This window comes from Siniperca chuatsi, linkage group LG10, assembly GCF_020085105.1.
Source record: "Siniperca chuatsi isolate FFG_IHB_CAS linkage group LG10, ASM2008510v1, whole genome shotgun sequence".
NCBI classification, from domain to species: Eukaryota; Metazoa; Chordata; class Actinopteri; order Centrarchiformes; family Sinipercidae; genus Siniperca; species Siniperca chuatsi.
The window spans coordinates 23908903-23936720 of record NC_058051.1 but is presented as its reverse complement, the minus strand read 5'-3'; the positions used below and the strand labels follow the sequence as shown (position 1 = coordinate 23936720).

The 27818-nt window shown below is 38.6% G+C and overlaps 3 protein-coding genes and 1 long non-coding RNA gene across 15 annotated transcripts; 2 read left to right on the top strand and 2 right to left on the bottom strand.

Annotated features, from left to right (window-relative positions):
* The first annotated feature begins 403 nt into the window (after positions 1 to 403).
* Positions 404 to 3873, top strand: LOC122883113 (acidic mammalian chitinase-like). Its single transcript, XM_044211328.1, has 11 exons — positions 404 to 496; positions 682 to 711; positions 828 to 1029; positions 1177 to 1233; positions 1323 to 1488; positions 1761 to 1885; positions 2055 to 2178; positions 2329 to 2514; positions 2729 to 2848; positions 3163 to 3304; positions 3396 to 3873. Exons 1-11 carry the CDS (start codon positions 448 to 450, stop codon positions 3686 to 3688), a joined length of 1494 nt encoding a protein of 497 aa, XP_044067263.1. The 5' UTR covers positions 404 to 447; the 3' UTR covers positions 3689 to 3873.
* On the bottom strand, positions 3685 to 7622 carry mfsd4ab (major facilitator superfamily domain containing 4Ab). The gene is made up of 10 exons (XM_044211327.1): positions 7041 to 7622; positions 6731 to 6929; positions 6199 to 6438; positions 5903 to 6065; positions 5622 to 5737; positions 5306 to 5479; positions 5040 to 5187; positions 4879 to 4949; positions 4620 to 4740; positions 3685 to 4524 (listed from the first exon to the last, which is right to left on the bottom strand). The coding sequence occupies exons 1-10, from the start codon at positions 7268 to 7270 to the stop codon at positions 4430 to 4432; spliced, it is 1557 nt and encodes a 518-aa protein (XP_044067262.1). The 5' UTR covers positions 7271 to 7622; the 3' UTR covers positions 3685 to 4429.
* Positions 7623 to 9708: 2086 nt separating this feature from the next.
* Positions 9709 to 22568, bottom strand: LOC122883119. Of its 2 annotated transcripts, none has more exons than XR_006379565.1 (3): positions 22432 to 22568; positions 21417 to 21520; positions 9709 to 10793 (listed from the first exon to the last, which is right to left on the bottom strand). It is a non-coding gene; the product is annotated as an uncharacterized LOC122883119 (long non-coding RNA). The 2 variants fall into 2 exon arrangements; XR_006379566.1 differs by lacking the exon at positions 9709 to 10793 and adding an exon at positions 20384 to 20892.
* lemd1 (LEM domain containing 1) lies at positions 21396 to 27724 on the top strand. 11 transcript variants are annotated; one of them, XM_044211338.1, is made up of 10 exons: positions 21396 to 21533; positions 24371 to 24476; positions 24659 to 24808; positions 24900 to 24964; positions 25254 to 25319; positions 25436 to 25591; positions 25805 to 25891; positions 26004 to 26096; positions 26643 to 26716; positions 26943 to 27724. In XM_044211338.1, exons 2-10 carry the CDS (start codon positions 24395 to 24397, stop codon positions 27253 to 27255), a joined length of 1086 nt encoding a protein of 361 aa, XP_044067273.1. In that variant the 5' UTR covers positions 21396 to 21533; positions 24371 to 24394; the 3' UTR covers positions 27256 to 27724. The 11 variants fall into 11 exon arrangements, with proteins under 11 accessions (XP_044067273.1, XP_044067270.1, XP_044067272.1 ...); XM_044211335.1 differs by having other exon boundaries at positions 24365 to 24476; XM_044211337.1 differs by lacking the exon at positions 21396 to 21533 and adding an exon at positions 22419 to 22555.
* The last annotated feature ends 94 nt before the right edge of the window (positions 27725 to 27818 follow it).

The following is a 27818-nucleotide window of genomic DNA, read 5'->3' as shown; positions in this document are numbered from 1 at the left end:
TCCATGCATAGATCTGCCACTATATATAGGATTTAAATATTAAAATTTTGTTCTTTCTGATATGAGCTAAGAATATTTATTACAATTTTGGCAGGTTAGGCATAATTGGTATAATATAATGTATCTACATCCCAAACAAACATTTGTGACAAATTCTTCAATGTTCTTTTGGTGTTTTGTCTAACTTTTCAAACAAGCTGTAGGAATATTTTCTGCATTGTATTTGCTTTCGATTATGCTTGGTTTGGATAAATAAGTCCTTCACACAAGGAGAAAATGTGCCAGTGGAGAATATGTCTGGAAGCATGATAAGTAATCAGTTATTACTTCTTAAGTGAGCACATTTGATAATCTTCTCTGAAACAATCTTTTGCCTTTTTGGCAGATGTCCCATTTTTGTTAAGTTTGAGCAAACTGGGTGTGTATAAAAGTGAGTGCACCTGATAGATGACCTCCTTGTACAAGGTAGTCATGGGCAAAGTACTGTTTGTGATGGGTAAGTCAGTGCTGCTGTATTTTAGAAACATCTCTTCTATGTGCAGCAGATGGTCTCCTGCTAATTTCTATTTCCAGGATTTGGATATACAGTATATTGCATCCATTTTTAGGGGGCAGTTTTGAGCACTTATTCCAGTAAATGTCTTTTTGCTCAAAGATAACCATGTGACTTTCATTTTACAGCCCTGGCCCTGCTGCTGCATGCGCAGCTTGGTAAGTAATCTATACATATGGGACACAGTGTGCATGTGTGTTTTTCTTTTTATGGTCAGAAATTGCATTGCATCATGTAGTTGGTCATTAAATAATAGATTTCTTTTGAATCAAAGGCTCATCCTTTATACTGTCATGCTACTTCACAAACTGGGCACAGTACAGACCACCTCCAACCATTTATATGCCCAATGACATCGACCCATGCCTGTGTACCCATCTGCTGTATGCCTTCGCCACCATAAAGAACAACCAACTGGCCACCTATGAGTGGAATGATGTGGAGCTTTACAGTCAGTTCAACGCCCTGAAGAACAAGTGAGTCACTGAAAGTTGTGTTTCCTCTTGTATAAAAAGAAAAAACCCCTACTGTATAAAGAACAATAAAGTTTCACTAATAAGGCACAGGAAAGTAAGAGTGTTTTTAGTTGTCACTGCAGTGTAAAATGTCTGATTCCTTGGCAGGAATGGCAACCTGAAGACTCTTCTGTCTGTTGGAGGATGGAACTTTGGCTCTACAGGGTGAGATAATCTACAGATATCTGCACACTTGGCACTCTAAACAGTGGAGATCTTCTGTTTTAATACATTTATTTCTGTTCCCACGTTAGGTTTTCACAAATGGTGTTGAGCCCTGCCAACCGTCAGACCTTCATCAGCTCAGTCATTTCATTCTTGAGGAAGTATGAGTTTGATGGGCTTGACATTGACTGGGAGTATCCAGCCAACAGGGGAGGTCCTCCTGAGGATAAGCAGTACTACTCTGTTTTCCTGGAGGTTTGTTTGCTATGTCTGGTTTTCTGTTCACTTTTCAGTTTATTTTTTCTCTGTACGGTTTAAATAATTTCTTACCTGGTAGTAAATATAACTGTTCAAGCTTTCCCCCAAATTTGGTTACAATAAATCTCTTGGGGTTTCCACTGTGCTTTGCTGCATAAAAGATATATAAAAGCAAAACAACTTACAGCCTGACCATGTTACAAATCATGGATTATAAAACCTTGAGTTCAGTTAATACTAAATATTTTATATCTGTTGACATTCAACAGGAGATGAGAGCTGCATTTGAGAATGAGGCCAAGCAGAGCAACAAGGCTCGACTTCTGATGTCTGCTGCTGTCGCTGCTGGAAAGAGCAACATTGATTCTGCTTATCAGATTCCCAAGCTTGGCCAGTAAGCATTTGAAGCAATATTTGTGGTGTGTCTTATCTCATCCACAGCAACATAATGGGTCACATTTGAACGGAACAACTCTGAATCTCACCCCTTTACTCTAAATTATGAATGTAAGCTTGTTAATGATGGCGTGGTAACCTCTCCGCTTCTTGTATTCCACACCCAGGGCCTTGGATATGATCAATGTCATGACATATGACTTCCATGGCTCTTGGGATCCCATGACTGGCGAGTGCAGTCCCCTGTTCAGAGGCCCTGAGGACCAGGGTGGCTTCATCTATTTCAATGTGGTGAGTACTTCCACATGAACATGAGTTTTAATTGACCAACATTGGGCTTGTCTAAAGAATACACCTACAGTTTTTCTGCAACTACATTAAAGCATCCACAAAAGCTGTGTCATTCCAGAGCCATGTATATTTCCAATTCCTTTGTTCCAGGATTATGCCATGAGCTACTGGAAGAGCCAGGGAGCCCCAGCTGAGAAACTGATTGTTGGTTTCCCTACATATGGCAACACATTCACTCTTAGGAACCCTGCTAACCATGGTGTTGGAGCACCTATTGTTGGTGCTGGAACTCCAGGAAAGTACACACAAGAGGCTGGAGAACTTGCTTACTTTGAGGTATGTTTTCTTATCATTGTAATATAGTAATAAAGAATAAGCTCGAATGCTGATGGTGATTCAATGTTAGTTAATATTCTCCTGTATGCCTGATAACAGAGCAAGTTGGTTTATCATAGCATTACAGACTCCAGATGAAGAAGTGAGTTCCTAGGCTGTCATTTTTGCATTGCATACATGCATTGAAAATTAAATAAATGCTTCGAAATTACAGATCTGCGGCTTTTTGAAAGATGGAGCAACTGAGGTTTGGAACCAGGCCCAGGATGTGCCATATGCCTACAAGGGAAACCAGTGGGTGGGCTATGACAACATGAAGAGCTTCCAGATCAAGGTAACAGAATACTTGTTTTACCATTTGACAGGCCAATCTGTTGGCTGCTGCTGTGAATTACCTCTAAGCTAAAAGTGTTTCCAACTCTCCATAACCTGTCAAGACTTATATTAAGTATTATTAAATGTGAAAGTTTTCCCTCTGTGTTACAGCAGAATGTGACATAAGCAAATTTATTGGAATTTTTGTGTTTGATCCCCCTGTTTCTATACATGTCATGCTGTAGTTATCAGCAAAGACTGTGTCAAGGTCTTAAGTTACTGTTTTTGACCTCAAAATGCTTTCTACAATGCCATCCTTCTGGCTGTCTGTAGGTTGACTGGCTGACTAAGAGTAACTATGGAGGTGCCATGGTGTGGACCCTTGACATGGATGACTACTTGGGCACTTTCTGTAACCAGGGAAAATACCCACTGATTAATGTTCTCAAAAAGGGCCTTAATCTGGAACAAGCATGTAAGACTTTTTATCATTGACAGTCAATATAAAATCCAGTGTTCTCAGAAAAAAGATTTTATTAAATAATTAATTTGTGCATGTTTTTTAGCCTGTGCCCCGCCTGCCACTCGACTTCCTCCAATCGCAGGAGTGAGCACGACTCCCGGAGGCAGCTCTGGAGGCAGCTCTGGAGGAAGCTCCAGCGGCGGCAGCTCCTCTGGTGGGGACTCAGGCACCAGCGGCATGGACAGCGGGTTCTGCGCTGGAAAGGCCAGCGGCATGTACCCTGACCCAACAAACAAGAACCAATTCTACAATTGCAGCAGCGGCAAAACTTACTTCGAGCACTGTGCTGCTGGTCTGGTCTTTGACAGTTCCTGCTCTTGTTGCAACTGGTCTTAAAGCTGAAGTTATAGATTGACTGGTTAAATGATCAAAGATGGACGACTCTGTTTTACACTTTAGTTCTCGGCCATTTTCTCTGAGTACAAAGTCCTTCCTTCCACATTGGATGTTTGTAAAACCAAGGCTGTCCTCTTGCGTAATTCATTTTGAAAGCAAAGAAAATAAACATTTGAATTGTTGCATGTGTGTTGTATCTATCCACATTTTTTTTTTGCAGTGACAGAACTCAGTCTCTATATCAATCAAAACTACATGTTCACTGTATTAGTATAATTGTTTTAATACACATATTCTACAGCATGTATATTTTCATGTACATATGCCATAAGATATCCAAAAACACATGGATAAAACCCCCCCACATACATACAATTAAAAACAAAGAAAGAAAATTTGTCAAGTTTTCCGCAGGTAATCATAATCATAATCCTTGTATTGAAAATTTCAAACCCTAATGCAATATAAAACAGAACACCAATCCACACTTTGTCCATAATTTAACACGGCAACACTGTCCGTGACTTACAAAACAGAAAAACAATCTAAGAGTTTGAACTATAACCTCAGTAACACACTATTTACTTTGCAAATACCATGTCATTTCCAGCCCAATAAAAGTATATCAGCACAATGTACATTGATAGGCTTTAGTAAAACATTTGAAGTCTTTAATGACAGATTGTTGTAAAACTTCCCCTGCAGTGGCCAGTAAAGGACAAAACATAGCTGCTGACCCTCTCAGCTGCTCTCTTTCTCATCTTTCTGTTCTGTTTTGGCAGAGCCACTCTGCTCTGTTGCTGGTTCCTCCACCATGGCTGACTTTTTCGTCGTTCCTGTTGGGACGCAGATGGAGTTGGAGTGGGGGATGATGCGTATGAAATGAATGCAAACAAACCTTCAGTGTATTAGAGTGCTGAGAGTACTGTACCTGTGAGGTAATTTCTGTGCATTCGATGGAACAGCAGGAGACAAATGAAGAGGATAAAACCAATGCAGGCGATTATCATTCCACACAGCAGGAAGCTGTAGCTGCCTTCAGTCTGGATAATCTGGGCATGAGATAGCAACATTAAACTACTGAACATGAATCTAAAGCTCCACTGGGCTTGTTTTTGCAATTATGAGCCTATTTCTCTACTTCAGCACACTCTCTTTTCTATAATAATGAAGATGCTTATCAGACTTACTGAGCCAACCAGAACCTGCATTACCATCTCTCCCAGGCCTGCACTTGTCACCAGGACTGACGTTGCACATCCTGCAAAAAGAAATGTATGATTTATGTCCTCTCCTTGCTTTGATTCCATTACTATGCTATTATTATTGTGCTATAAACACTTCATTATACCCTGATAATCAAGGATGTCTTCAGTATAGGCTAGCATACAGGGGAATATGCTGCTGAGGAAAAGCCCACATAAACAGGTCCCGACAAACAGAAAGATGCTGCTGGTGTAGAAAATGAGCAGCATCAACACAGTAACAATAGCACCTGCCTGTAAAAACAAATACGAGTATTATCAATTTGTTATCAATCAAGTGCTTGACCTCAAGTTTCATTGTGTATGTCTCATCTATAATGTGATGGCACTCTAAATGTGTTATTGGCCTTACCAGGTTGAACATGAGCAGTCTCACAGGCTGGAAACGGTACGAGAGAGGAATGGACAACAGACGTCCAGCAGTGATCGCTGCCCAAAAGACACTGGCCAGGTAGCCCGCTGTCTTATGAGGCAGTGACATAGGTGGTGCCACACCATAGGTGTACACAAAGCCGGCATATGCACCCTGAAAGCAAAAGGCAGATTCTTTCATGTGCTCTACTTTCTGTGTTTTATGTGAAGCAGATTTCGTATGTATTCATAAAATTTCATGTGGAACATAGTACGTGAAATGCACATCATATTATTTATCTGCAACCCTCACTCACCACAATACCATCGGTCATGAAGAGCACCATCCCACCAAGGATATGAATCATAAAGAAGGATACTGGCAGCCCGCGCAGGTTATCATTCTGACAGCAGCTAAAGATATCCCCATGACCTGTAACAGAGCGAAAAGTCACATATGACAGATTGTAGCACACAAAATGGCATTTATTGTGATTTCTTTTTTCATCTAAACTGACTGAAAATCTACAGAGCAAAGTGTGCATTATTCATCTTAAAATAGGAGTCCTGTATAAAATCACTTCTTCCACGTCTTTACCTCCAGCTTCATGTTCCTTCTGCTCCACATCTGGGCCCTCGGCCCCCTGCTGGTTCTCCATTGCTAGTTCATCTTTGTCCAGAAGACGAGGAGTGCCGCTGGGGCAACATGGGATCAGCTGCTCCCGATACATCAGTAACAGGACTGCAATGGGCACAGGCAGCTGAAATAATATTGAGTTTTTTCACTTTTGTCATTTTTAACAATTAACTGAAATATCAGATTTAGGAGCTATGAAAAAAAACAACAACTCCTCTCTTGCATATCTACTACTGTACATCTGTTCAGTGTCTTACATTGATAAGTGCCATGATCCAGAAGGCATAGTGCACACCAGACTCTTCCCATCCCTCATGGTGCAGGTGGCTCTGAGTTATGTTGTGCTCTGCAATTGGACTGTTTCTCAGCATGTTCCTGAAATGATGCATGATCGCAGTCCCATTCCCTGTGTGATTCCCGCAGCCCGTCTCTGAGAGGAAAGGATCTGCAATCAGTGGGCTCACTAGGGCTCCAAACCCAATGAAGAAATGAAGAGCCTGCAAAAATGTAGAAGACAAAAGGCCAGAGGCATGATTTACTGTGTTTTTTTAAATTATATATTTGGCTTATAACTTGACAAAATACACCTACAGAACATACTGTGTGGAAAATTCCTGCTAACTTTCCATATTTGTGGAGAAAGACAAATCAAACACTCCTGACACTCTCTAAATGATACTTTATTTTATTTTATTTTATTCTGAATCTACTATTAATTATTCATTGAATGTGAGTGCTATCATGCCAGTATTTCTACAGAAAAGGTACAGGTACTACAGGCGTTTTCACCTGTAAGAAAACAGCCGAGTCCCTCTGATAGATGGTCACCAGTTGGATGTTAGCGATGGTGTCAATAATGCCCATCGCCAACCCAGACACAGCCATGGCGATGGCAAGCAGGAGAACATTATTGCACAGAGGGATGATGGCAAATATTACAGAGATGATGAGAGCAGAGACAAATAAGGCAGCTAAAGCACTGAACAACCTTTAAGAAAGAAAAGAGACAAATACAGTTATAATGACGGTCAGTCGTTTTCAGATTATTTATGCACACCAAACACCTGCACAGCAGAGTCTGTCAGTTCATGATACTTACGTCCTCTTGAAAACACCACCAACAGAGCTGCCAATCAACAAGCAGAACTGCTGGGAAAAGAATACCCAGGTAATCTGACTAAGTGTTGAGTTTGTTTGACATTGCAAGTCCAAAATTGTAGGTCCAAGGAAAGCAATGCAGAGTCCAAAGCTGAAGAAAACACTCCAGTAGGTAAGTGTGTGATGGGCATTCCTTTTAAACAGAGTTACTATCCGCTCATCCACAAACATCTTGACCACAATAAAGATAAATGTACCTCAGTGAAACAGACTGCCAAGGATTTTTTTTTACTACTAAGTATTACAATCTCAATATGTGACAGCAGCTCTGTGAAGTTTTGTGGATGTTTGTTGTAGTGTAATGAGTTTCTTGATCTCTTTTAAAGCTTTTAGCTCCCTCCTCTTTTGATTGCTTAACTGAAAAAGGATGTCCTCTTGAGTTAATGGGTGAAGTGGAGATTATTCCAACAATAATATGACCATTTGAATTGTGTCAATGATTAGCAATGAAAAAGAGTATGTGTTGAAATGCTACCAGAAAGTGTGCATACATATATGTCATGGCACTTCCAACCCAATGATGCATAGGCTTCACATGGACAGGTTGTCTTTTCTTGCATACCTGGAAAACTCTGCTGCACTTACTACAAAAGAAGCTTGGACACTAAAAATTACATAATGTGCTATAAAATGTAATTAAAATATAGATACAAATTTTTTTTTTATTTTTTGATTTAGAATTCTACTATATGAAAAGTTAGGTGTTCAGCTGTGACTGCAACATAATTTAATAATTTGTTATGAAATCTATCCAATTTATAAAACATCATAAGCTCAAAACCCCCTTTCCTCTGTGTACTGTATATTACTTTATTTACAATCTTGCATACATGGGTTTGTTTTTTCATCAAATCTAATGTTTTCATTCTTTTTATAGGACTTTGTACAGTATATCACTACTGAATATATCCAGTATCCAGTATATAACATGTGCCAACAATATTTCTAACTTTTTATTCTTTCTGTTTAGCCGCTGTAGCGATGTGGCTTTGTGGATGGCAATATCAGTCGGTCCACTTCTTTGGTTCAGACTGAAATATCTCAACAACTATTAGATGGATTGCCATGAAGTTTTATACAGACATTCACTGTCCCCAGACGATGAATTCTACTGACTTTAGTGACTTATTCTCTAGCGCCACCAAAATGTTGACATTTTTAGTTTTTAGTGAAATGTCTTGACAACTATTGAGTGGATGAAATTTGGTACTGATATCCATGGTACCCAGAGGATGAATCTTATATACTTAAGTGATTCCCTGACTTTTCATGTAATTTCAAACTGTCAAATGCAACAAGACAATTTCTCTCTAGGATCAAACAATCTGCCTGTCTCCTTTCTCTGTCTATGGACAGTATTTGTGAAAGTCAAAGTGAATAAAGGAGTGAAGTTTCAATAATAATTGTTATTGAATTTTATCTTGTTTTTCTAGAATTTCTGTGAAATTTCTTGAATTTCGTTTCTTGCAAGCGTGTGTGTGGGTCAGTCTAAAGTTCAGGAAGGCCACTGAGGATGGACAATATGTGCGATATGACACAACAATGTTTAGCTTGACCCTGTTTGAGAAAGAAACTGGCAGATGCTGTGCATCTCAAGGCTACTGCATGATTTAGATATTATAGATAAGTTCTTTAGTTAACATTTTTTATTCTATAATGAATAATGGTGAGTAATATGTTGTATTACTTGTCCCTCAGTAGTATGAATAAAAGAAAGGACTTAATACCTAATCCCTTTAATGATTGTATGGGAGAAGCAAAAGCTCTTCCGGTTGTGGCCAAGTATGGGCTCCTGGCAAGGTTGAAACAGGCGAAACTAAAGAAATCACAATACAGGCTTATTATCAAAACTGTGAATTTAGTCATCTCTAACTTACATTTTATGAAAAACCCTGGCACCATAAAAGGCACCAGGAGTTTTATGTATTATATATTTGCATGATGATGACACAAATCTTTGTGTTTGATTTATTATTTTACATTTATAATGTACGATTTTATGCTCTCAGCAATCAATGAATTATCTTTTTATATTTTCTTGGTTCTTATCTTACTGCTGCAGTGACCCAATTAACTACTTTGCAAGTTTGTCTCTAAATACATAAGTATGATGCATATATATGTTAGCTGTCTGATTTAAAAGATTTGCATCTCTGACTGTTCTGACTTCAGCATGCACTGTATATGCAACTTACCCCCAATATGATAAATTTTCCTGTGACTGTATCTTTCTACACAGTGTTATATGCCAAGATCACACAGCCTACAAAGCTAAGCTGTGTAACTGATTTGCCAACATGCCCAGCAAGGTGGAGATGCTGGTCAGGTACTAAACCCTGAAAAATGTATGTTTATACAAAAGGCATTCATTAACATCCACTTCCTCTTCTCGAGATATAGCCACACAAGATGGATTTCTCCAGGTAATTGTCAACTAACACGATCTTAGAGGTGTGTAGGATGTTAAAAATCAACAGCAACTTCTAGTTACTGAAGTAGGACATCGGTTTTTGAATGAACTTATTATTTACACAGGTTAGATTATGAAGAGGTACTGTATGTGTTTGCTAATTAAGAAACAAAAAAATGCTTTAAAAGTCTGTGTACGTGAGTAAGTGAACAGCTGCTGCACATTTTATAAATGTAACCCACCTAAACAGTTTCACTCACTGTTTAGCAATGTAATACTTAAAACAGCACAAAACAACAGTCTACATTTACCTTGTTAAAAATTCTTAAAATTACATCCACTCCATCTGTCACATTGAAAAATGAAGAATCTATGAATAATATTAATTTCGAAAGTTTATTGCTGGACACAAGATGTCTCCTATTTCACTGAAAGGTCCATTCTCAGTGTATGTGTGTACTGGAGGCTTCAAGTTTCCACATTACACTTCTGTAAGTTGCATATTGGACCAGGATTTGCTTCCAAACTGGTTGCAAGGTCACAAAATCATGCTTATAGCTACTCATATTTAAGGTGAGCACAAAGAAACTTTCCCCCTTCAGTAGATGAATGGTAAAACAGCCTTCTAGTGTCAAGCTCTGCACATACATCATTCTGCACAGTAAAGCTCTAACATCCAAGTGAAATATCAAAGTGACAAAACACATTTTCGAGAAGGGGGGGACTTTAAGTTATATGCATTTTCTATTCACAGTTTCAACACTAGATGGTGTAAAAGTATTGCATACATCCACAATTCAAGGCAAAATCAATCAGGTTTGCCTCTATAGAAATATAGTACTTACGCAACACTTTACAAGGAATAACTGAAATAGACTAATGGAGGAAACAACAAATTCATTCAGACTATTAATTATAATACATAATGATCACTGTTGTTAAATATGTCACAAACATACGTATTGTTCCTCTCTCCTCCTCTCAAACACGGAGAACACAGTATCTCTTTTTCAGTCTGACACATGGTTTGCGGATGGCAGCCACATAAAGAGACAAGACATCAGTAACAGGATTTAAAGTGGACAGAAACAGCATTGCCTTGCTCCTCTCTGTCTCATCTCCATAGGCTGACATTTAGCCAACTCTCACTCCAAGGCCTGAGACAGTGCCAGGACAATGTGACAGGAATCATAATCTGATTGCTCTATTTTTTCCTCTCTGCTCTTCTCCTACCTTTTCTATTTGCTTCATCTATATACTGCGTTTCTTAAGGGTCCAGTGAGCCTGCAGAGAAAAGCACATACTGCGATGCATGATAAAATAGGAGTAAATGACATGGATTACATGCTAATACCTCCAAAGCCCGATGTATTTCTTCATAAGCCTGTGGATGTGTATATTTAATCATACGTTAGTGAGAAAAATAAACATTTCAATGCCTATAAGTAGGAGGAAGTCACAATATGTTTATGTATTATTACTTGTCAAGTCAGGCAGGCATACGTGATTCAGTATATGTATTAACACAAGTGAGGGGATTAACTGTAGTAGACATGACACAGGTTCCTGTTGGAGCAGTAAGAAATTTATCTGTCACCTATCCACATTTCTCAAGTCAGTCCCCGTAGCCCTGGATGGAAATGGCCTGCAGTGCACCCCCTACACATCTCCTCAGGCCCAAAATAGAGCCAAGGATATGTGGTATGCAAACAGACATGTCTGCAGGGCAAAACAGTGCTATTCCACGAGGCTCTGTGCTTTCAAACTAGCTGCCGGTGAAGCAGATTAGGCATAAAGCACTTGTGAAAGTTAGTACATGAGTAGATCAACAAGATATCAAAGTATAATTATTCAGAAAAGTTTGAGAGAGAGAGAGAGAAAATGAAGTGTCACTTTCATGTGAATTGTTTTTAATAAAACTGATAGGGGAGCATTCTATAGGACAGTACCCCCTTTCTGCTAAGAGTTATGTTTTATAGGCTACTACTAATTGTTGTTTTGCCAGTTATGTTTTGAAATGTAATTGCTGCCTGGATCATGTTCACTAGCAACATTATTTAGGTGTTAGTTTTTTGTACCGCTTACAAGTCGAATGTAGGTGGTCGGGGTGGATGGCGAACGTACACTGGAGACCAGAATTCATACCCTGAGTACCAAATGTGGTTAGAAGGTTGTGGAAAAACTGTGGTTTTGTTTACATGTCAAAAAAGCAAATTTGTCCTGTCAAGTGTGTGTTCAAGTCACAGTTGACTTTTTCAATATTTAAGACCATGATCTTCCTGTAACTTTAAAGGATAGGTTCACATTTTTTCAGGTTTGTCTTAAAACTATAGTAAGGTGCCCATATGTAAACTCAAACAGTTTTCCTTCATTCATCCTGTTCATACTGGCAACTATGAGATCCCTTATTAACCTGCTTTCAATGTAGGTGATGGGGGACAAAATCCCCTTTCCTCATTCTGTGGAAATACATTCCAAAGTTTATCTGAAGCTAATATGAGGCCTCAGCAGTCTGAGTAAGTAAAATCAAGTGGGTCTCTTCCAAAGTTACGGCCTTTTTAGTACAAAGGTCCCTCTTTGTGTTTCCCCAGACAGTTTTTCTGTGCTGAGCTGCAGTGGAGGGATAGTAGCACAAAGAGGGAATTTTGTACTAAAAGGATTGTAACTTTGAAAGATAACCACCCAAACTCAGACTGCTGAGGCCTCATATTGACTTCATATTAACTTTGGAATGTATTTTTGCAAAGAACGAAGTCTGTGGATTTTGTCTCCCATCATTTACAATGAAAGTGCATTAGAAAGATATCTTGCACTCACCATTATGAACAGAAGGAGTGATTGCAGCAAGCAAACCTTGTTTCAGTGTTCATACAGCACCATATATATATATATATATATATAATACCATAATATAAGTATATATATATATTTATATATATATATAAACCAAAAAGATATTGTGTTTTCAGCAGATATTGTCTTTCAAGAGCAAATATTGTAAGGAAAATGAATGAAATATGTTGTCATTCAGTATCAACATTTTTACTTTGGAAATACACTCATTAACAAAGTTTCCTAATTATGTTGATAAAAAGGAATTGTGTTTTCTAACAAAACTTATTTGCTGTTGCACATTAGTAGTATACTCTATAAGTAATTTCTAGAAGGGAGGGTTGGACAGCAGGAGAAAAAGGCCTGACCTCGCAGGGGAGATCTTTTAATGCGACTCCAGTTATCATTCATCTTAAAAGAATGCTGTTCTTGTATTCAGATGTATGCACATTTCATAATGTCGTTTGAGTTTTTACTGTAATGGACTGAGTGCAAAGCCTTATTCTCCAACAGTTCAGGCTTTAATACCATGTGCATAGAAATTTAAGTTCAGTGGATTGTTTGTCTGAACTTCCACAATATATATGAAAACACTTGCAATTGATATTAATCTACAGTACATAATTTCTAAAGGCTCAGCATTTCTCTTTTGATGCAGTAAACCTGAGATTACATCTTCTAAGTGGGATTTTAGGGTGTAAATTGTGCTCTATTTTAACAACTCCTGGAATATATTACTCATCAGGTGCCACTCAAGTCCAGCTTACAAGGTTTATTTAAAAAAATGTCAGAAAAAAGTTGGAAAATAATGGCCATCACAATTTCCAAAAGTTAACATATTCATATTACTTGCTTTCTATGAATGAATTAAAAATATTAATTTTAATATCAAAGAAGACTAAGAAAACTATTCAAATATTCACATTGTGAGAAGCTGGAACTAGTGCAATTTGTTTTTTTTTAGCTTAAAAAAATGACTCAAATGATTAATAGATTATAAAAATTGTTGCTTAATTTTTTGTTGATCGACTAATAGTTGGTGCTCTAGATTATAGTAAATAACCCTTCCATCACTTTTTGTGAAAACACAAATGGAACATCTTCAGTCCTATTCAGTTTCAAATTTACTTTTTTTTCCTGCTTACGTTATGCAGGAAAGAAAAGAGGAAATGCATCCTCTGTATTCGCAAACCCTCACATAGACGATTCATTTGGTGTTTGAAATCTTGGGGAAGAGAAAGCTGTTGAGAAGTACAACAAACTCAAAAATGATTGGAAGTGCTAGAAATGTATTATCTTTGAAGGTCTTCTAATATTCATGCTCATTTTCAAAAGTCTGAAGAGCAACTCAAGGCAAATAACACAGCTAAACACCTTTTACAATTGATATCATATACTGTCAGAGCCTACCTTATCCAAACAATCAGATTTGTATGATTCTATGTGGAGGTTACCACTGCAGCATAGTTTCTCCTCCCGTATGATTTTGCTGTAATTCTATGAATCATTGTAATCTATTGAGATTAAAAAGTAGCATAACAAAGGATTCATTTCATAGTGAAGTATGGTTTTCCTGAAATCGATGTGACAGAGAGTTCTACACTACAGCAGGCTTAGACTGAGCCAACACAGGAATAGAAAAAAAGCATTGTGCCCATTTTCATGGATGAAATGCTTTGTCAGTATATCAGCACAGATAATAATTTAAGTGTACGACCTGGATTTAATGAAAGGCAAGTGATGAATTCAAAACCCTACAAAGGAAAACAGATTCCTGTATTGAGGACTAAACCAGCTTTGTTCCCCTGAAGATTTTTCTGTCAGAGGCAGAGGAGAAAACAACTCATGCATGCAGCTGTCTGGTAATATATGTTTGGACACACATCCGGACACAGAAAACACAATGGTGATTTATTCTTTTCTATCATAAGATGTCTCTTGCTTTTCCCTTCTTCTTCTTCCCCCTGTCCTCCTCTCCCCCGCCTCTCCCGACATAGTTGTAGGGAGCAGAGCAATGATGCGTGTCTTAGTGAAACCTGGTGAATAGTAATGAACCGAGCCTGTGTGTTTATTTGAGGGAAAGCAAGAGGAAGACAGAGAGAGGGTAGGGAAGGGTTTGTGGGGAAGGAGGAGGAGGGGGCTAGACTGTGAGTGAAAACAGGGCTTCTCTTGCGGCACTGATGCAGCACAAGCAGCGGTGAGAAGCACAGTGGTGACTGACAAGAGATGCAGTTGCATTAATTCTTTTACATGATCACCTTCACTCTGTCACACAGCTCATCAGCCATTCTGATCAGGACGATGTGACGTCACTCATTAAAACCTCATAAAAACTGTATATTTTCTCTGGGTGTATTTCTTGTGCTTCATTATACAGCAGCTCATTCTCCCTATCCAACCCCCTCCTCACATAGACAGGGGGAGGAGGGTGTATTAGTAGAGGAAACGGATGGAGGGGGAGAAAGCTGTGAGTGAATGTGGCTCAGAGAGGGGCAACAGCACCTGCTGTCTTCATCCCAGATTCAACAGGGAAAACAGCATTCTCCCTCTACTAGTGATGGACTGTTAGAAGGACAAAGAAGGGAGAAAGGAAGCCCAAACAAAGACTAAGAGACTCTAAAAACACAAAGATCTTCAGATCAGTGCTGACTGACTGACCCACTGCTCATTTGGTAATTATTTTGGCCTCGGGTTTCTACCTTAATCCTGTCAAGAATGTATGAGCAGGATGACAAAACAAAGTTTGAGTCATCTCCGGGTCATAACAAGCATCAGTCCAGATGAAAATTATTAAAAATGTGAGCTTCTATTTACAACTGAGGAATAGGTGACTGGAATATTCAGCAACTGGCTGCAAAGATCAACTAGAGTGCCAGGACTGAAAGGAAGGGAACAAACACAATAGACAGCCCCCCTACCTCAGCCCCTCTTTTATCCTTTTCCATCCAGGACCCATGGGCACTCTGCCAACTTGGAATCTTAAGAACTCATTCAAAGAAAGCCAAAGAAAGGGACTTGTTTAAAACCAGGACCCATTCTCTCACAGTCTCTTGTTTTTTCTTACATTTCCCACGTGAAGAGGGATTTCTGCTTGCTGTTTTCACTGACATTGCAACTGAGGAGGGGAGAGGGGGTCTCAAGAATTGCCATTCATGTAACGTTTCGTCAGATTCGTGGTTTGAGAGTATTGTGAGCGGGTGATCTCCTTTCTGAGCCCTCTTTCTCCCTTTCTCTCTCTCCCAGTTTTCATTCCGCTTTTACTCACTCTGTCTCCTCACTCTCGCTCCTGTTCACATAGTAACTCCTCCCCCCACGACCCATTGTCTCTCCATACAGTATTAGACTGAGGGGATGCCATAATCGTTCCAGCGAGGGACGCAGGAGAGGGAGAAGAAGGTAAGAGTCAGATTTATAGCATAAGAATGCATTCGACACTAATTGTGTAAAGTGTGCTAGTCAAAATATCTGTTTGTTTCCATCAAGAATGATAGTGAAGCTGCTTCATTGATGCTCTGGGGCTTTCATGTGTTGTATGCAGTGTTTCAATGTGTTTTGGTTGTCTTGTCTGCCAGTGGAAGGTGCTTGCTTAGGTGTGTTTTCAATAAATGAAAAGGGAACACTGCATAGGGTAAGAAATCAGGTGCCATCTTTATATTCAAAACCTGTGTCTAAATGTCAAATTGTGATATTAGTCATTTGCTGTATTGTAAAGGCTTTGTCTAAATGCAATTTCTTAAAATTTGCTCACACTCTTCTGTCAAAAGAACAGAGGAATGTATTCAAATTTATTAAACACGGCCATAATCTATAGCCATTAAAAACATCTGGCTACTGATGATTCCCTGAATTGGCTCCCAGTAGAGAGGGACCATGTACGATGTTTAGGGATTAAAGCTAATCCTCCCTGTGGCTGAGATTCACCTTCTTGTCTGGACAGAGTCTGACACAGGGGCTTTACTAATTTATGCTGAGACATGCATGAGCACAGGCTCCCTGGAGCTCATTGGCAATGGTCTTTTTTTCAAAACTGGAAAAGGCTGATTGAGTAAACACTATCCCTCAGTGGGTAATGTTCTCTGTCAAAGGTCATGTGAATATCCAGCATATGTAAGGCCAATGAGAGATTAATCTCAGTGTGTACACAGTTTGATGTTTGGTGAGGCTGACAACCTCAAAATCACATTGGCCTTCATTGTGTTTTTATCTCTTTAGAATAAAGTTAGGATGTCTTATGATGGAAGTCAGGACATTTTGGAACCATGTGACTGAATAAAAAGCTAAGCTAAATGTAGCAAAGGTATGAAAAAAGATGTGAAACCATCTAACAAAGTGTTTTTACTCCCTTGCACTGCCAGAACAACTTGAAACAGGTGCATAAAAAGACAACTAGAAGTGGTTGTCTCAGCACTGGACAGTTGCAGTCTAGTACAGGAAGCTTTGTGTGCTTGTTCAGAGAAAAAAAGGAGGCTGTCTCAATAGGGCTTTTGTTGTTTGAGTTGGAGACAGCAAAAGCACAAGAAACACTGACTGACAAATACCTGGCCCCTCTGTGCCTCAAATACCTCAGCACTGCACTTGATACAATGTCAACAAATGCATCCTCTGTCTTCTATAGTAGCTCGCTTCCTCTCTGTCCACAAGATTTTTTCGTGTTTTTATAAAGGCTACTATTTTCTGAGCAGGCATCTGTGTGAGCAGATTTGGCCTTCATAGCTCGAGTGCTGAGTCTCTACTCACTGAGGGGTTGAAAATGGTCCAAAGCACTTCCAAAGGTTTAGTGCTTAAAATTGTGGTAAATGTCTTGTGTTTCAGTTCAATGCATAGAAAAGCTTCAGAATAAATTCAAGTTAAAATTTTTAGGTTGACTTAAACTTCTAGACTTCATTAGGTTAAAGAGCCACAAGAGTATGAATAAACTTATAATGAAATCAATCAAGCATACTAGTAGTGTTTCTGTGCATTAATGATGCTTGACTCATCAGCATGATGGCTTTGATTAAAGAGGAACAAGGGCTACTGCATGGAAATGTTAACTTTATATCTGCAAAAATATTTTAGCTTTCTGTGCCAAGTGGTTAAATTAAAATGCTGAGGTAATGATCTCCTTTGTGCTTGAGGAAGTCAAGCAGGGGGTTGCCACAGAATATAGAAAGACTACGTAATCTGTTTTGAATTCAGAAAGAAAATCCTTTTGATTAACATAGCACCTTTTCCCTGTGGACATTGATTTAAAACTGCATTTTTAATCAAAGATTATTCTGTAAACCCCCTGAGGAACTGAAATGCTTGCAGAATATTGCTGTAAGATTCAAGCATAGAGTAGGGGTCAATTTATTTGAACTATTTGTGGTGTAAAAAATATAATTCCTTCTGTCTAAAGATTCACAAGACAGTTTCATTTTACTCCCCCGGGCCTCAGATGAATACTTTGAATTTCTTTGCTTAATTATTCATGTGGATGTGAGTTTTAAATCCTGCTGTCTGCAACCTGCCCCTGTTTTTTCCCTCTTTGTTTTTAAGCTTTCAGCTCTAACTGCATGATTTCTAAAACAGCATCTGAGACTGATTTTGTATCATTATCTTCCAAATTCAACCACAACTGTGTCTTATGGCTTTCTATTCCTATGTGAGTTCTTTCTAACATGTCATGTAGGGTTTAAAGCCATTGGATACACAGTGGACAGTCAACCTCGGAACTCTGTTTGATGGCTTTTTGACATAATTTAATATTTAAGATGAAAAACAAAGTCAATGAACAACAGAATCCAAATATAACATGTAATCATCATTTGGCATTTTCAATGTAAGTTTAGCTTGTGTGGCATTTTGTTCAGCCCAGCTATTTATAGTATCTAAAATGTTATGTAATGATATCAACAAAAGCTGTAGCCTACATCATGCATCTTTCCTTGCATCAAACTTTTAAAATTGTGGGGCAAATATAGATATTTTGAGTTAGAGCAAACATTAGTTATTATTATATGTTTTAGGAAGTGCCTGGTTTTCATAAAAGTTGCGACTTAGCACATGGTCAAGGAAGTAAAACAGTTATTTTCCTGCTGCTGTCAGCCATTCTACTGGGAAGCTCACTGTGGAAGTCATAACTCCGTGCATTCAGAGATATGTTTTATGATTGTGGGATATTCTACGCCACCTGTTATTTTAAAGTAGAAGTTCAGGATTTTTTACGCTTATCTTACCGATCACTCATCTGTCCCCTGTGAGGACATTAAAATGTTTTCAAACCATTTCCTCAGGAAATGGCACCTATCTAGTTCTACCAATGTTAGCTAAGGTTTATGTAGTATGACATCATTACTGTCTAATAGAGCTTTAAAAAGATTAAGCTCTAAAAATCCTGAACTTACCAGTAACGGCATTTATGTATATGCTAATTCAGATTTGCAAAGAATTAAACCTACATCACTGCTACTGATACAATGTCACTGTTCTTGTGTTTTTGCACTTTTTATACAATGCAATGTTTTCCCATTAATAAAATAATAGGGTAACATTATTCACTCCAGTGATAGTTACTTTCTGTAGGCCTAACACTTGAAGGGTTAATCACCAAAATTATGACATGGTCCAACTATGACAGCCTGCTTTTCTTGTTACCTATTAGCTAGGTAGCATTTCAATGGTTATAAGAGAAGTGTAATTGGAGAAAATTATTATTTTACAGTGATGATAGAAACATGTGAAGACTAGGAACATGAAAAGCATGTTATGCCACAGGTGTAATATCTATAGAAAAAAACAAACATATTCATACTCAGGAGGTGAAAAAAGATTATTTTACATCACCTTAAGGGAAATATTAAAATTCCTATGGACAAACTGTCTTCGCCTCCAGCTTTTCCAATCAAGTATACACTTTATAACTTTAAACCAAAACTTAGTTGCCATGTCGTGTAGATCCAATTATTGGCCTGTCTTTTGGATTCAGGTTATAATTTGAAAAAGAAGTAATCTTCTCATTCATCTTGTTTACTTTGTTCATTTGTTTAATTTCCAGTGACCGGAAAGAAAGAAATATTGGTCCTTCAGTATTCATTATGGTTCTCATTATCTGAAGCAGTGCTAAACCACATAATATCAGTCAACATTTGTTCAATGAAAAATTTATTTCTAAATCTATAAATGCCAAATCTTTCCCACTTTAGTATTTTTAGCTTGATTTAGTACTAGAGCTGACTTAATGGTAATTTTGCTCTATTTTGATGGAGGCCAGAAGAGGATACCATGCAACAAGATTATACATTTTAAACTGTATCATCATGGATAGATGGTGTGCACCTTAGCCAGCTGAGCCATCACAGCACTTGTAAAAAGCCCTTCAAATGTGGCCTCTCATGGTTCCTACCCCCTCCCTGTCGAGTATATTTTGCAAAAGGATACAGAGAGCATTCAGCCTTCTGACCACAATAACTCTCTGTTGAATATCTCCTGACTTTGAACTTGGAAGTATGCATATCAGACATTTCTTGAATCAAGTCTTATTTCTCTGTGCAAAGCAAATATGGGCAAGTCAAGTCTCAGACCACTTTTACGATTTTGATTTGAGACTTGTATTTATCCGTAAACCCTTTTTGTATGCCTTTCACATACAATTTATGACAATGTCTAAATGTTTAATGCTACAATCCTAACTTTAAAATCTACTGTATATGTTTTTTTGCTTTGATATGTTCAAAACTATAACAGTAAAACATTCCTGAAGACCAACAAAGGGGATCACAATATTTCACAAATTTTAACAGTGATGTTCTGGCTAGGTGAGTTTAAAGGTGCCCTGTGGAGTTTTCTTGTAAACAAACAAAAGTTATGTTTACATCCAGTGTTACTCACCAAAACACATTGCGTGTATCCTTGAGCTCTAACAAATGTGATTCCTTCATCATAAAACATTTGCAAAACTGATTTTTTTAAGTATTTTAAATCCAGCATTGTTTAGATCCATTTTTATTAGTCTTCTTCTTCCCTGCCTTTGTTGGCACAGTGCAGCATATCTTGGTGTGTTACCGCCACCTGTTGATCAGTGCAATAGTGTGAAACCATTTACAGGACTGTGCAAGTGCATGTGCTTACTTGTATGTGTGTGTGCAAAAAAAGGGGACCCACTTATAGAAAACAGCTCAGTAGTTTCCTGACCTACCTGCTCTGAATAATTGGCAACAGCTGGGCAACAAGTACAACATAGTGGATAAAAAGTTGGCTCTTCACAATTAAGGGGGAAAATATATCAAAAAAGAGATTCAAAATCCAAAAAGAAATCTAATAATAAAACATTAAACTGCTAGAGCCCAATCAGGCAATTTAAATCCCCTCATCCCTATGGAAATCCCCACTGAAAACAAATGTTTTTCTCACATTCACAATGTGTTGATCCAACACAGCAGGTGATCAAGTCTGTCCAACTCAAACTCAAATATGACTTCTATGGGATGTAAACCCACCTGCTGTCTTGTCATTTCATATTTGCATGCACAGAGCAGCAAGATAGTGAGGTTGTCATCTAATTCAATGTGTTTTAGCTGTTTTGTATGACCTGCAACAAAGACAAGCAAAACAACCCATTTATTGTTCAAGGGATCCCTACTGTTTTCCCCTAAAACAGGGGCCTGTTTCATGAAGCACAATAACTGCCAGGAACAGCTCTAGTCACTTCAGTACCAGATGTTAGCGGGGTAGGGGTTGTTGAGTTTTACTCTATACAGTCATCCACCTGGGTTCAATAGTCATGTTTTTTGAAGTTGACCCCTGGTTCATTCTAACCAAAGCCTACCAGGTGATTCTACTCATTTCATACTGATAAAAATTTAAAGCACCAGAGGCCTGTTCCAAGAAGCAGGTTTACTGAGTTATATCTTGACCACTGATTGCTGATTTTCACAGCAAGTTTTTAAGATAATCAATGTGTTTGTTTGAACAGATGTCTGCTGTAGGTGTTTGGTTGGAAGAAAAGTCCTCACTGGCACACTTGTCACCCCCTGCTTTACAGACAATCACCTAAACAAGTGTTTTGTTTTGTTTTTTATCTGTTAACAGGTGTTACAAAAAAAAACTACTCACCACTTCTACAAGCACTAGGTGGATGCATCACTCCAGTAAAAATGCAGCAGCAGCGTGCACCAGAGACAACACAACACCAACGACGACCAAAGCCTGGGTCAAACCTGGCGGTCAAAGGTATACATTGGTTAGACTGGAGGAATTAGTACTTAAAACTCAATTGTATGAACTACCTTCGGGGTATTTGGGGTTCCCAATAGACCTTTTTCACAGTGAACATTTTGAAATAACTAATAGTATTGTAAATAATAACATTAATGATGGCTGAATTCCATTTAGCTGCTTTGGTTTCAGTTAATTTGGTTACACTGTCATGGCTTACTGGGACACCTGAATAGAACGGAGACGGGGGTGTTGCTGTCCACAATTTCAACAATGTTGTTGAGACTGCCTGATTTAATAAATAAAAAAAGGCCGGTTGTTGTGACCCTTCCAGCGCTTTGCATTGTGGGACACAGGTGGCGAGGTAGACTTGTCCGATGCATACTGGAGATTTTTTCTGAATCAGTACGACATCCGCATATTTTTGGCATACTGCATACTACATTTTGGCCAAATCAGTTTGTACTGCTAGTATAGTAGGCGGTTTCGAATACAGCCACTGTTAGTTTTATTAGTAACATCTGTGCTTTTCCTACTATGACAAGTCAAAACATCTACTGTAAAAGATTCCTATATTAAAATTAGACCATTTAATTTGACTGGATTTAATTTGATTAAATTATTTATTTTTAATATTGGCAGCTCTGAACTTCCATCGTCACTGAGTAACCAGGGCTAAAAAACGGTAGCATTACAATAAAATTATTCAGGTAGCTAATGTTAGCTAGCTAGGTTAATATTACATGCCAAAAGACAATCAAATAAAGAGCTAACCAAAGCCACAGATGCCTTTTCATTTTTTTATTTTAAAGTTTATCATTATTTAATACATTTTTTAGGTTTAATTTTAAAGTAATGAACTTCCAAGCTAGCTAAACACACTGTTAGCTTGCGGTGCTGTATGTTTACTCACTTGTGGTGTGTAAAGCTAGCTGCTGGCTGTCAATCAAATCGTCAGTTGCAGCTGCTCTCAGTTCAGTCAGTGTGAATTTCAGACCACAGGCACTGCAGAGGGTTTCTCCGAGCAGCTCTGTCGGGTACGTCTGACTTCAGAGACGTTTTTATACAAATATAAAAAACAGCTAAGCACTTAAGTTTAACTATTTTTCATTTTCCGCGTCGTCCTTGTGACATGCCGCTGTTTGAGGACCCCGTTCATCTCTCTAAAACCAGACTGAGGTCAGATTTAATTGCCCACAATGTCGCACTGCCACATGCCAAGAGCAAAAAGGAGGTTTACGTCGAGCTGCACTTAAAACACATCGATCAAAAAAACGCAGCGGATTTTTCTAGCGATGAGGAGGATCAAGTACAAGATGTGGCAGTGAGTTGATCAAACTTTTTTGGTGTTTTGTGCCAGAATATTTTTTAATTGACGTTTGGGGAGTAAAACACGTTCTGCTTTCAGTCACAACTTGCTGTACGATAGTGATAGATGTGACCATAGTAGACCTACTGCGTGCAATCACTGGGTAATCAGTCTAATTTGAAAGACCAGTTGTGACAAGTGTTTTCCTACTTACTTGACATGTCTGAGAAATTACCCCCAAAATATCATTTTACAGCATGTAGCAAATATGTTGCCTAATAAAAGACGTGTCAACAATGCTGCCTTCAGGGACATCAACAATTTTATTTGATAATGAGGGGTCGTTATGCATAATAATAATTGGCATGAACTGAATTAAACCGATGCTGCGCAAGGTCAGCAGCTGTGGAGGGGAGGAGGGGTAGATATAGGTCACTCGCTACCAAACAGTCCTCTCAGCTTGCTGTAGCATTTGAGGTCCTTGACCACTGAGCCACCAGCTGTAAAGTTGATATAGATTTACATGAGACGTTTCTGTATTTGGCGGCTGCCATTACATGTGCATGTGTTTTCCACACCTGTCGCACTCATTTATGTGTGCCAGGCAGAGCACTAGCACTTGAAGTGTAGAAGTTGTTTCTGTGGTTTGTCATGGGGTAGAAAGACTGTTTGTTTGGGCAGACTGTGTTTAGTCTGTGTGGGCATAGCATCCACTATAAAATCAACTGTTAAGTCAGGGTAGAGTTTAAAATTTAGAAACTGCTGCAAGATTTGCACTCTAGACTCAATACTGATATATAGACTTAAAATGATGTCAATTAATCAAGACTATTAATTAACTGATTTGATATTCAATTAAGCTTTTTCTCATTCATTTGTCAGGCAAAACTTTCCCTGGTTCCGGCCAATAGAATTAGCTGTTTTTTCAGTTTTATATGGCCTAATAGTAAATTGAATATCTTTGGGTTTGGAGTGCTGGTGAGGAAAAACAAGCAATTTCAAGATGTCACCCTGTGCTCGGGGAAACTTTGATAGGCATTTTTTTCATTATTATTTTGACATTTTATAGACCAAACTATTACTTTTAATTAAATAATTGGCAGATTAATCGATAATAAAAATAATGGTTAGTTGCAGCCCTACTGATAGTTGAGTGTTTTTCAGAAGGGATCATTCAAGTCTTGTTACGAGGAGCTGAGATAAAGAGTGCTTTACAGTCGAACAATAAACCTGTTGTAGGTATCTGCCAGTTGATATCTGATAAGCCAGTATCAACTGATAATACAGGCCCTCCGAGATATTGTTGGGCTCTACAATAAACCTGTCTTTTACTTTTTTATCCTATTCTTCTATGGTTGTTCAGAACAGGTAAATGTAAAAATCTGAAGATTTATGCAGTACCCAAATTAGATGAATATTGAACAGATTTGTGAACTGCAGCCTCCAGCTGTTTTTTATGCTTCATATCCCACACCTGGAAACTGCTGGCATTCAAGCTGCAGCCTTTGTCTAAATTCAACAAATGTTGTTTTGTGAGGACAAGGAGGAGGATCCAGAGGATGCAGAGATGCCAGACCCGAGTGGTTTGACTGATGATGACCTCAAGGTCGCACTGCTTGCACATGGGGTTAAAGCTGGGCCCATAGTCGGTGAGGTTGCACTTAATACTACCTTGAAATTTGTTTTCATTGTAGAAATTGGATTCCTGTCATCATTAATGCAGTTTTGTGTTTTTAATGAATGTGTTAAGACGTAATGCTCACCATCACTCTATATATTTAGGTCTGTTTGCCCCTGTCTTTATTGCTATAGTATTGTTTGTCTATGTTAGCCTCCACCAGGGCCTTGTATGAGAAGAAACTCAGGAAACTGCTTCAGTCCGATGAACACGACCGTCTGAATGGAGCAGCGAAAGGTGTATTGTACTCTGACAGTGAAGAGGAGGAGGAGGAAAATGGGGAAGAGGAGGACAAAGAGTCAGGTATGACCAGAAATGCTGTTGATTTCTTTTGTCTAGATCATTTCATGGTCGGTATCAGATAATCATATGCTTTGTATTATTTTCTGTACAGGTTCTGAAGGAGCAAAAGAAGAAACAGTTGAACAGTCAGAACAGGTCCAACAAGAAAGTAGACAGGTGAGAAAATTGTAGGAAGTTCTTGAGATTTTTTGGTCAAATGATTTGGAGTTTCTGTGTTGATGAATAGTATCTTTTGAATTATCTGGAAAAAAATATACTTTTGGTGGTTAATAGACATTTTTATTGCATATTTGCCATCACCAGCTGTATTGAAACAAATCTTCCCTACAGTGCCACTTAGTGGTTACAGATTGCAACTGTAAAATTGGGTTCTAATTGGAAGTGTTCACTCTTTGGAATAAGCACTTGCATTTTGAGTGTTAGTGTGCTTTTTATCTTTTCACAGGTAGAGTTGTGTTTTCAGAATGGTGGTTTTGTTTACCCACAGTGCTTTTTACCCTCATCAAGGCTGGTAAATAAATACTACAGTTATTCATATTATTTGCACAAAATTCTGTCAAACTAAATTTTCAGGGGACACTGATGTGTTTTTCTTTTCTTGTGTTTGATTGGGTTGGTCTTTTGTAGCGTGCTCATGCTTCTAGAAACAGGGAACCTAGTCCCAAGTGGAATTCAGAGAATGTGTTAAAATCATCAGAGCGGAATCGGCCTCACTGCTCACAGATTCCCATAGGAATTAGTAGAGCATCCTCTGTACAGCAACGCTTGGAATTAGGATCAGGGGTAGGATGGTCTTATTTCACTTGTGGATTTAAACTTCTCTGCATTCCTTGCTTATACTGTCTATTCTCTATTGTGCGTCCTTCTCAAGCCACCAATGGGATTTTTTTTGTTTTATAGTGACAGGCATTGGTATCTCACTGGTGTATAGATTGTGTGATTGAATGATACATGTTTGTGTCACTGTTAACATGATAATAATGCTAATCCTTGCAGGTTGCATCTGGATCGCAATCAGTTATGTCCAATGGTTGCTCATCATTTTCCTCTCAGGCCTTCAGCATCACTCAGATGGTTGAGGAGGAAAGTTAATCCCACATCTTTAAAAATGACATTTCATGTTATTTTTTTTTGTTGTGAGCAATCATCGCTGGAGTGCTTACTCAGTAATGTACATTGTCGCTCTAAACAACAGATGGAGAGTCGGAGGTCACTCTCTACTAGCACAAACACTGACAGAGAGCTGAATGGGAGCAATGTGCAGGAACATTGGTCACGGTCCAACAGGGTCAGTAGTGCTCACATTGTTCAGCCACACTTTTAATCTCAAACTTCGGTGGTGGTTAAAGTGTTGGAGAGGTTCACTGGAAGCAGGAGGAAATTCAGACTACAGATGTGCAGTGTATCATAATCTGTTACGCCTCCTTTCCTTAACTGGACATGCCAATTGTGGACAAGCACACCATGAAGAACCAGATCCTGTACTACTCCCGAAGCCTCCCCTTTTAAATGGGGAATGAAGGCACATATTTCTTCTTGCTGACTTTTATTTTTCTGTTTTTATTCCATATCACTTGATAGGGGTGTGTGCATTGTCTACAAGAACACACTTTGTTCGGTGTGACTCCTTTAATATGTCAGGGTTACTATCCGTAACCCAAATTGGAAAATTATGCACAATAACCTTGACAGTTGCTCTATTTTAATATTTTGTCAGTATGTGTCAGATATCACCCTTTTCTTTTATTTCTACCTGACTGTCTCTGTGGGACTCTGCTGTTTGGGATGTATTTCTCTGGTCCACTTTGTCAGTAATTTCTGCTTTCTTTTCTAGCTTCCTCCGGAGCCTGTGAAAGACACTTTCAAGGACATATTTCCAGACACTGAGGCCACACCCACAGGCATCTAGTAAGTGCCATACCAACACTATTACAGTGTGCCAATTAGAAACTCTTGGCAGCTTTCTAAGTTGTTGTTGTTGAATAAGAATTAGATTTCACAGAAGTACAAGAAATGTACAGGAATTAGAATCGGTGGTGGGTGACACATGGACATCTTGCTTAGTATCACATATCGACACATGGTAGGAGTTTTGTGATTGGATTATCAGCACATATGCCCTATTGTATTTCAGTGCCACTCGTCGGCGACCCATCAAGGGTGCAGCAGGGAGACCTATCCAGTACACTTACCCAGACACTCCTGCCAGTCCCATTACCCTGGAGAGACGAGAGGTGGAGCGCCGCCTTGTGCCCCTCCGGATACAGATTTCGGTCTTCCTCATTGTGGCGTGCCTCCTGTACCTCATTTATGCTTGTGTTGAGGACAACTCATTCAGTCTGTTTGTGGCGATACTGGACAGTCTAAACCAGGAGTCAGACAGTGAGGAGGGGCTTTTGCTTCAGGCTGAGACACAGGACACACCAGCGCTTTCTGGACAGGAGTAACTCTGGGTTTTTTAGTCCTCTACATTGACTACACATGTGAGGGGTTGCTTTTTTTGGTGATGCAAGCCATAATAACATTGTCCTGGGATATCTTCAGGGAGCACATATTACTTTAAACACTTTGTTTTGTTGTTTACTGTGTTTGTGTGTTCTTATGGGAGCAAACCTCAAAGTCTAGTTTTACGTTTTTATATGTTTTGCTTATGGATGTGTTACCAAAATGCTCTTGGCACTGTAGTTGAAACAGTCGCTAAAACACAGATTCAGTTGAGATTTTAAAGGGCTGAAGATTCTCAAAATAATAATGTGGATGCTGTAATTTTTTTCTATTTCCTAACCCAAATTGTGTAATATGGTGGTGCCTTTCCAAAGCACTATGTCACTGTACTTGTATGATGCATTTGTTTGTTTTTTTGTTTGTTTTTTAAATATTTGAACTATATTTCAATAAAGGATGTTTTGCTTCATACTTTTTGGGCAACTCATAATACTAGTTGAAGTAAAAAAGATTACATGCAGATACAAAAATCAGTAGGGATCTTTCATGTAGTAAAAATACACTT

Coding starts and splice junctions, on each gene's coding strand:
- mfsd4ab (XM_044211327.1), bottom strand. CDS start 7,270: ATGTTTGTGGATGAGCGGATAGTAACTCTGTTTAAAAGGAATGCCCAT. Junction 6,066..6,198: donor GGATCATGGCACTTATCAAT/GTAAGACACTGA, acceptor ATATTATTTCAG/CTGCCTGTGCCCATTGCAGT. Junction 5,738..5,902: donor GAAGGAACATGAAGCTGGAG/GTAAAGACGTGG, acceptor GCTCTGTTACAG/GTCATGGGGATATCTTTAGC.
- LOC122883113 (XM_044211328.1), top strand. CDS start 448: ATGACCTCCTTGTACAAGGTAGTCATGGGCAAAGTACTGTTTGTGATG. Junction 497..681: donor CAAAGTACTGTTTGTGATGG/GTAAGTCAGTGC, acceptor TTCATTTTACAG/CCCTGGCCCTGCTGCTGCAT. Junction 1,030..1,176: donor TTCAACGCCCTGAAGAACAA/GTGAGTCACTGA, acceptor ATTCCTTGGCAG/GAATGGCAACCTGAAGACTC.
- lemd1 (XM_044211329.1), top strand. CDS start 22,651: ATGCCGCTGTTTGAGGACCCCGTTCATCTCTCTAAAACCAGACTGAGG. Junction 24,809..24,899: donor AGAGGAGGACAAAGAGTCAG/GTATGACCAGAA, acceptor TTTTCTGTACAG/GTTCTGAAGGAGCAAAAGAA. Junction 25,320..25,435: donor TTTTACCCTCATCAAGGCTG/GTAAATAAATAC, acceptor GGTCTTTTGTAG/CGTGCTCATGCTTCTAGAAA.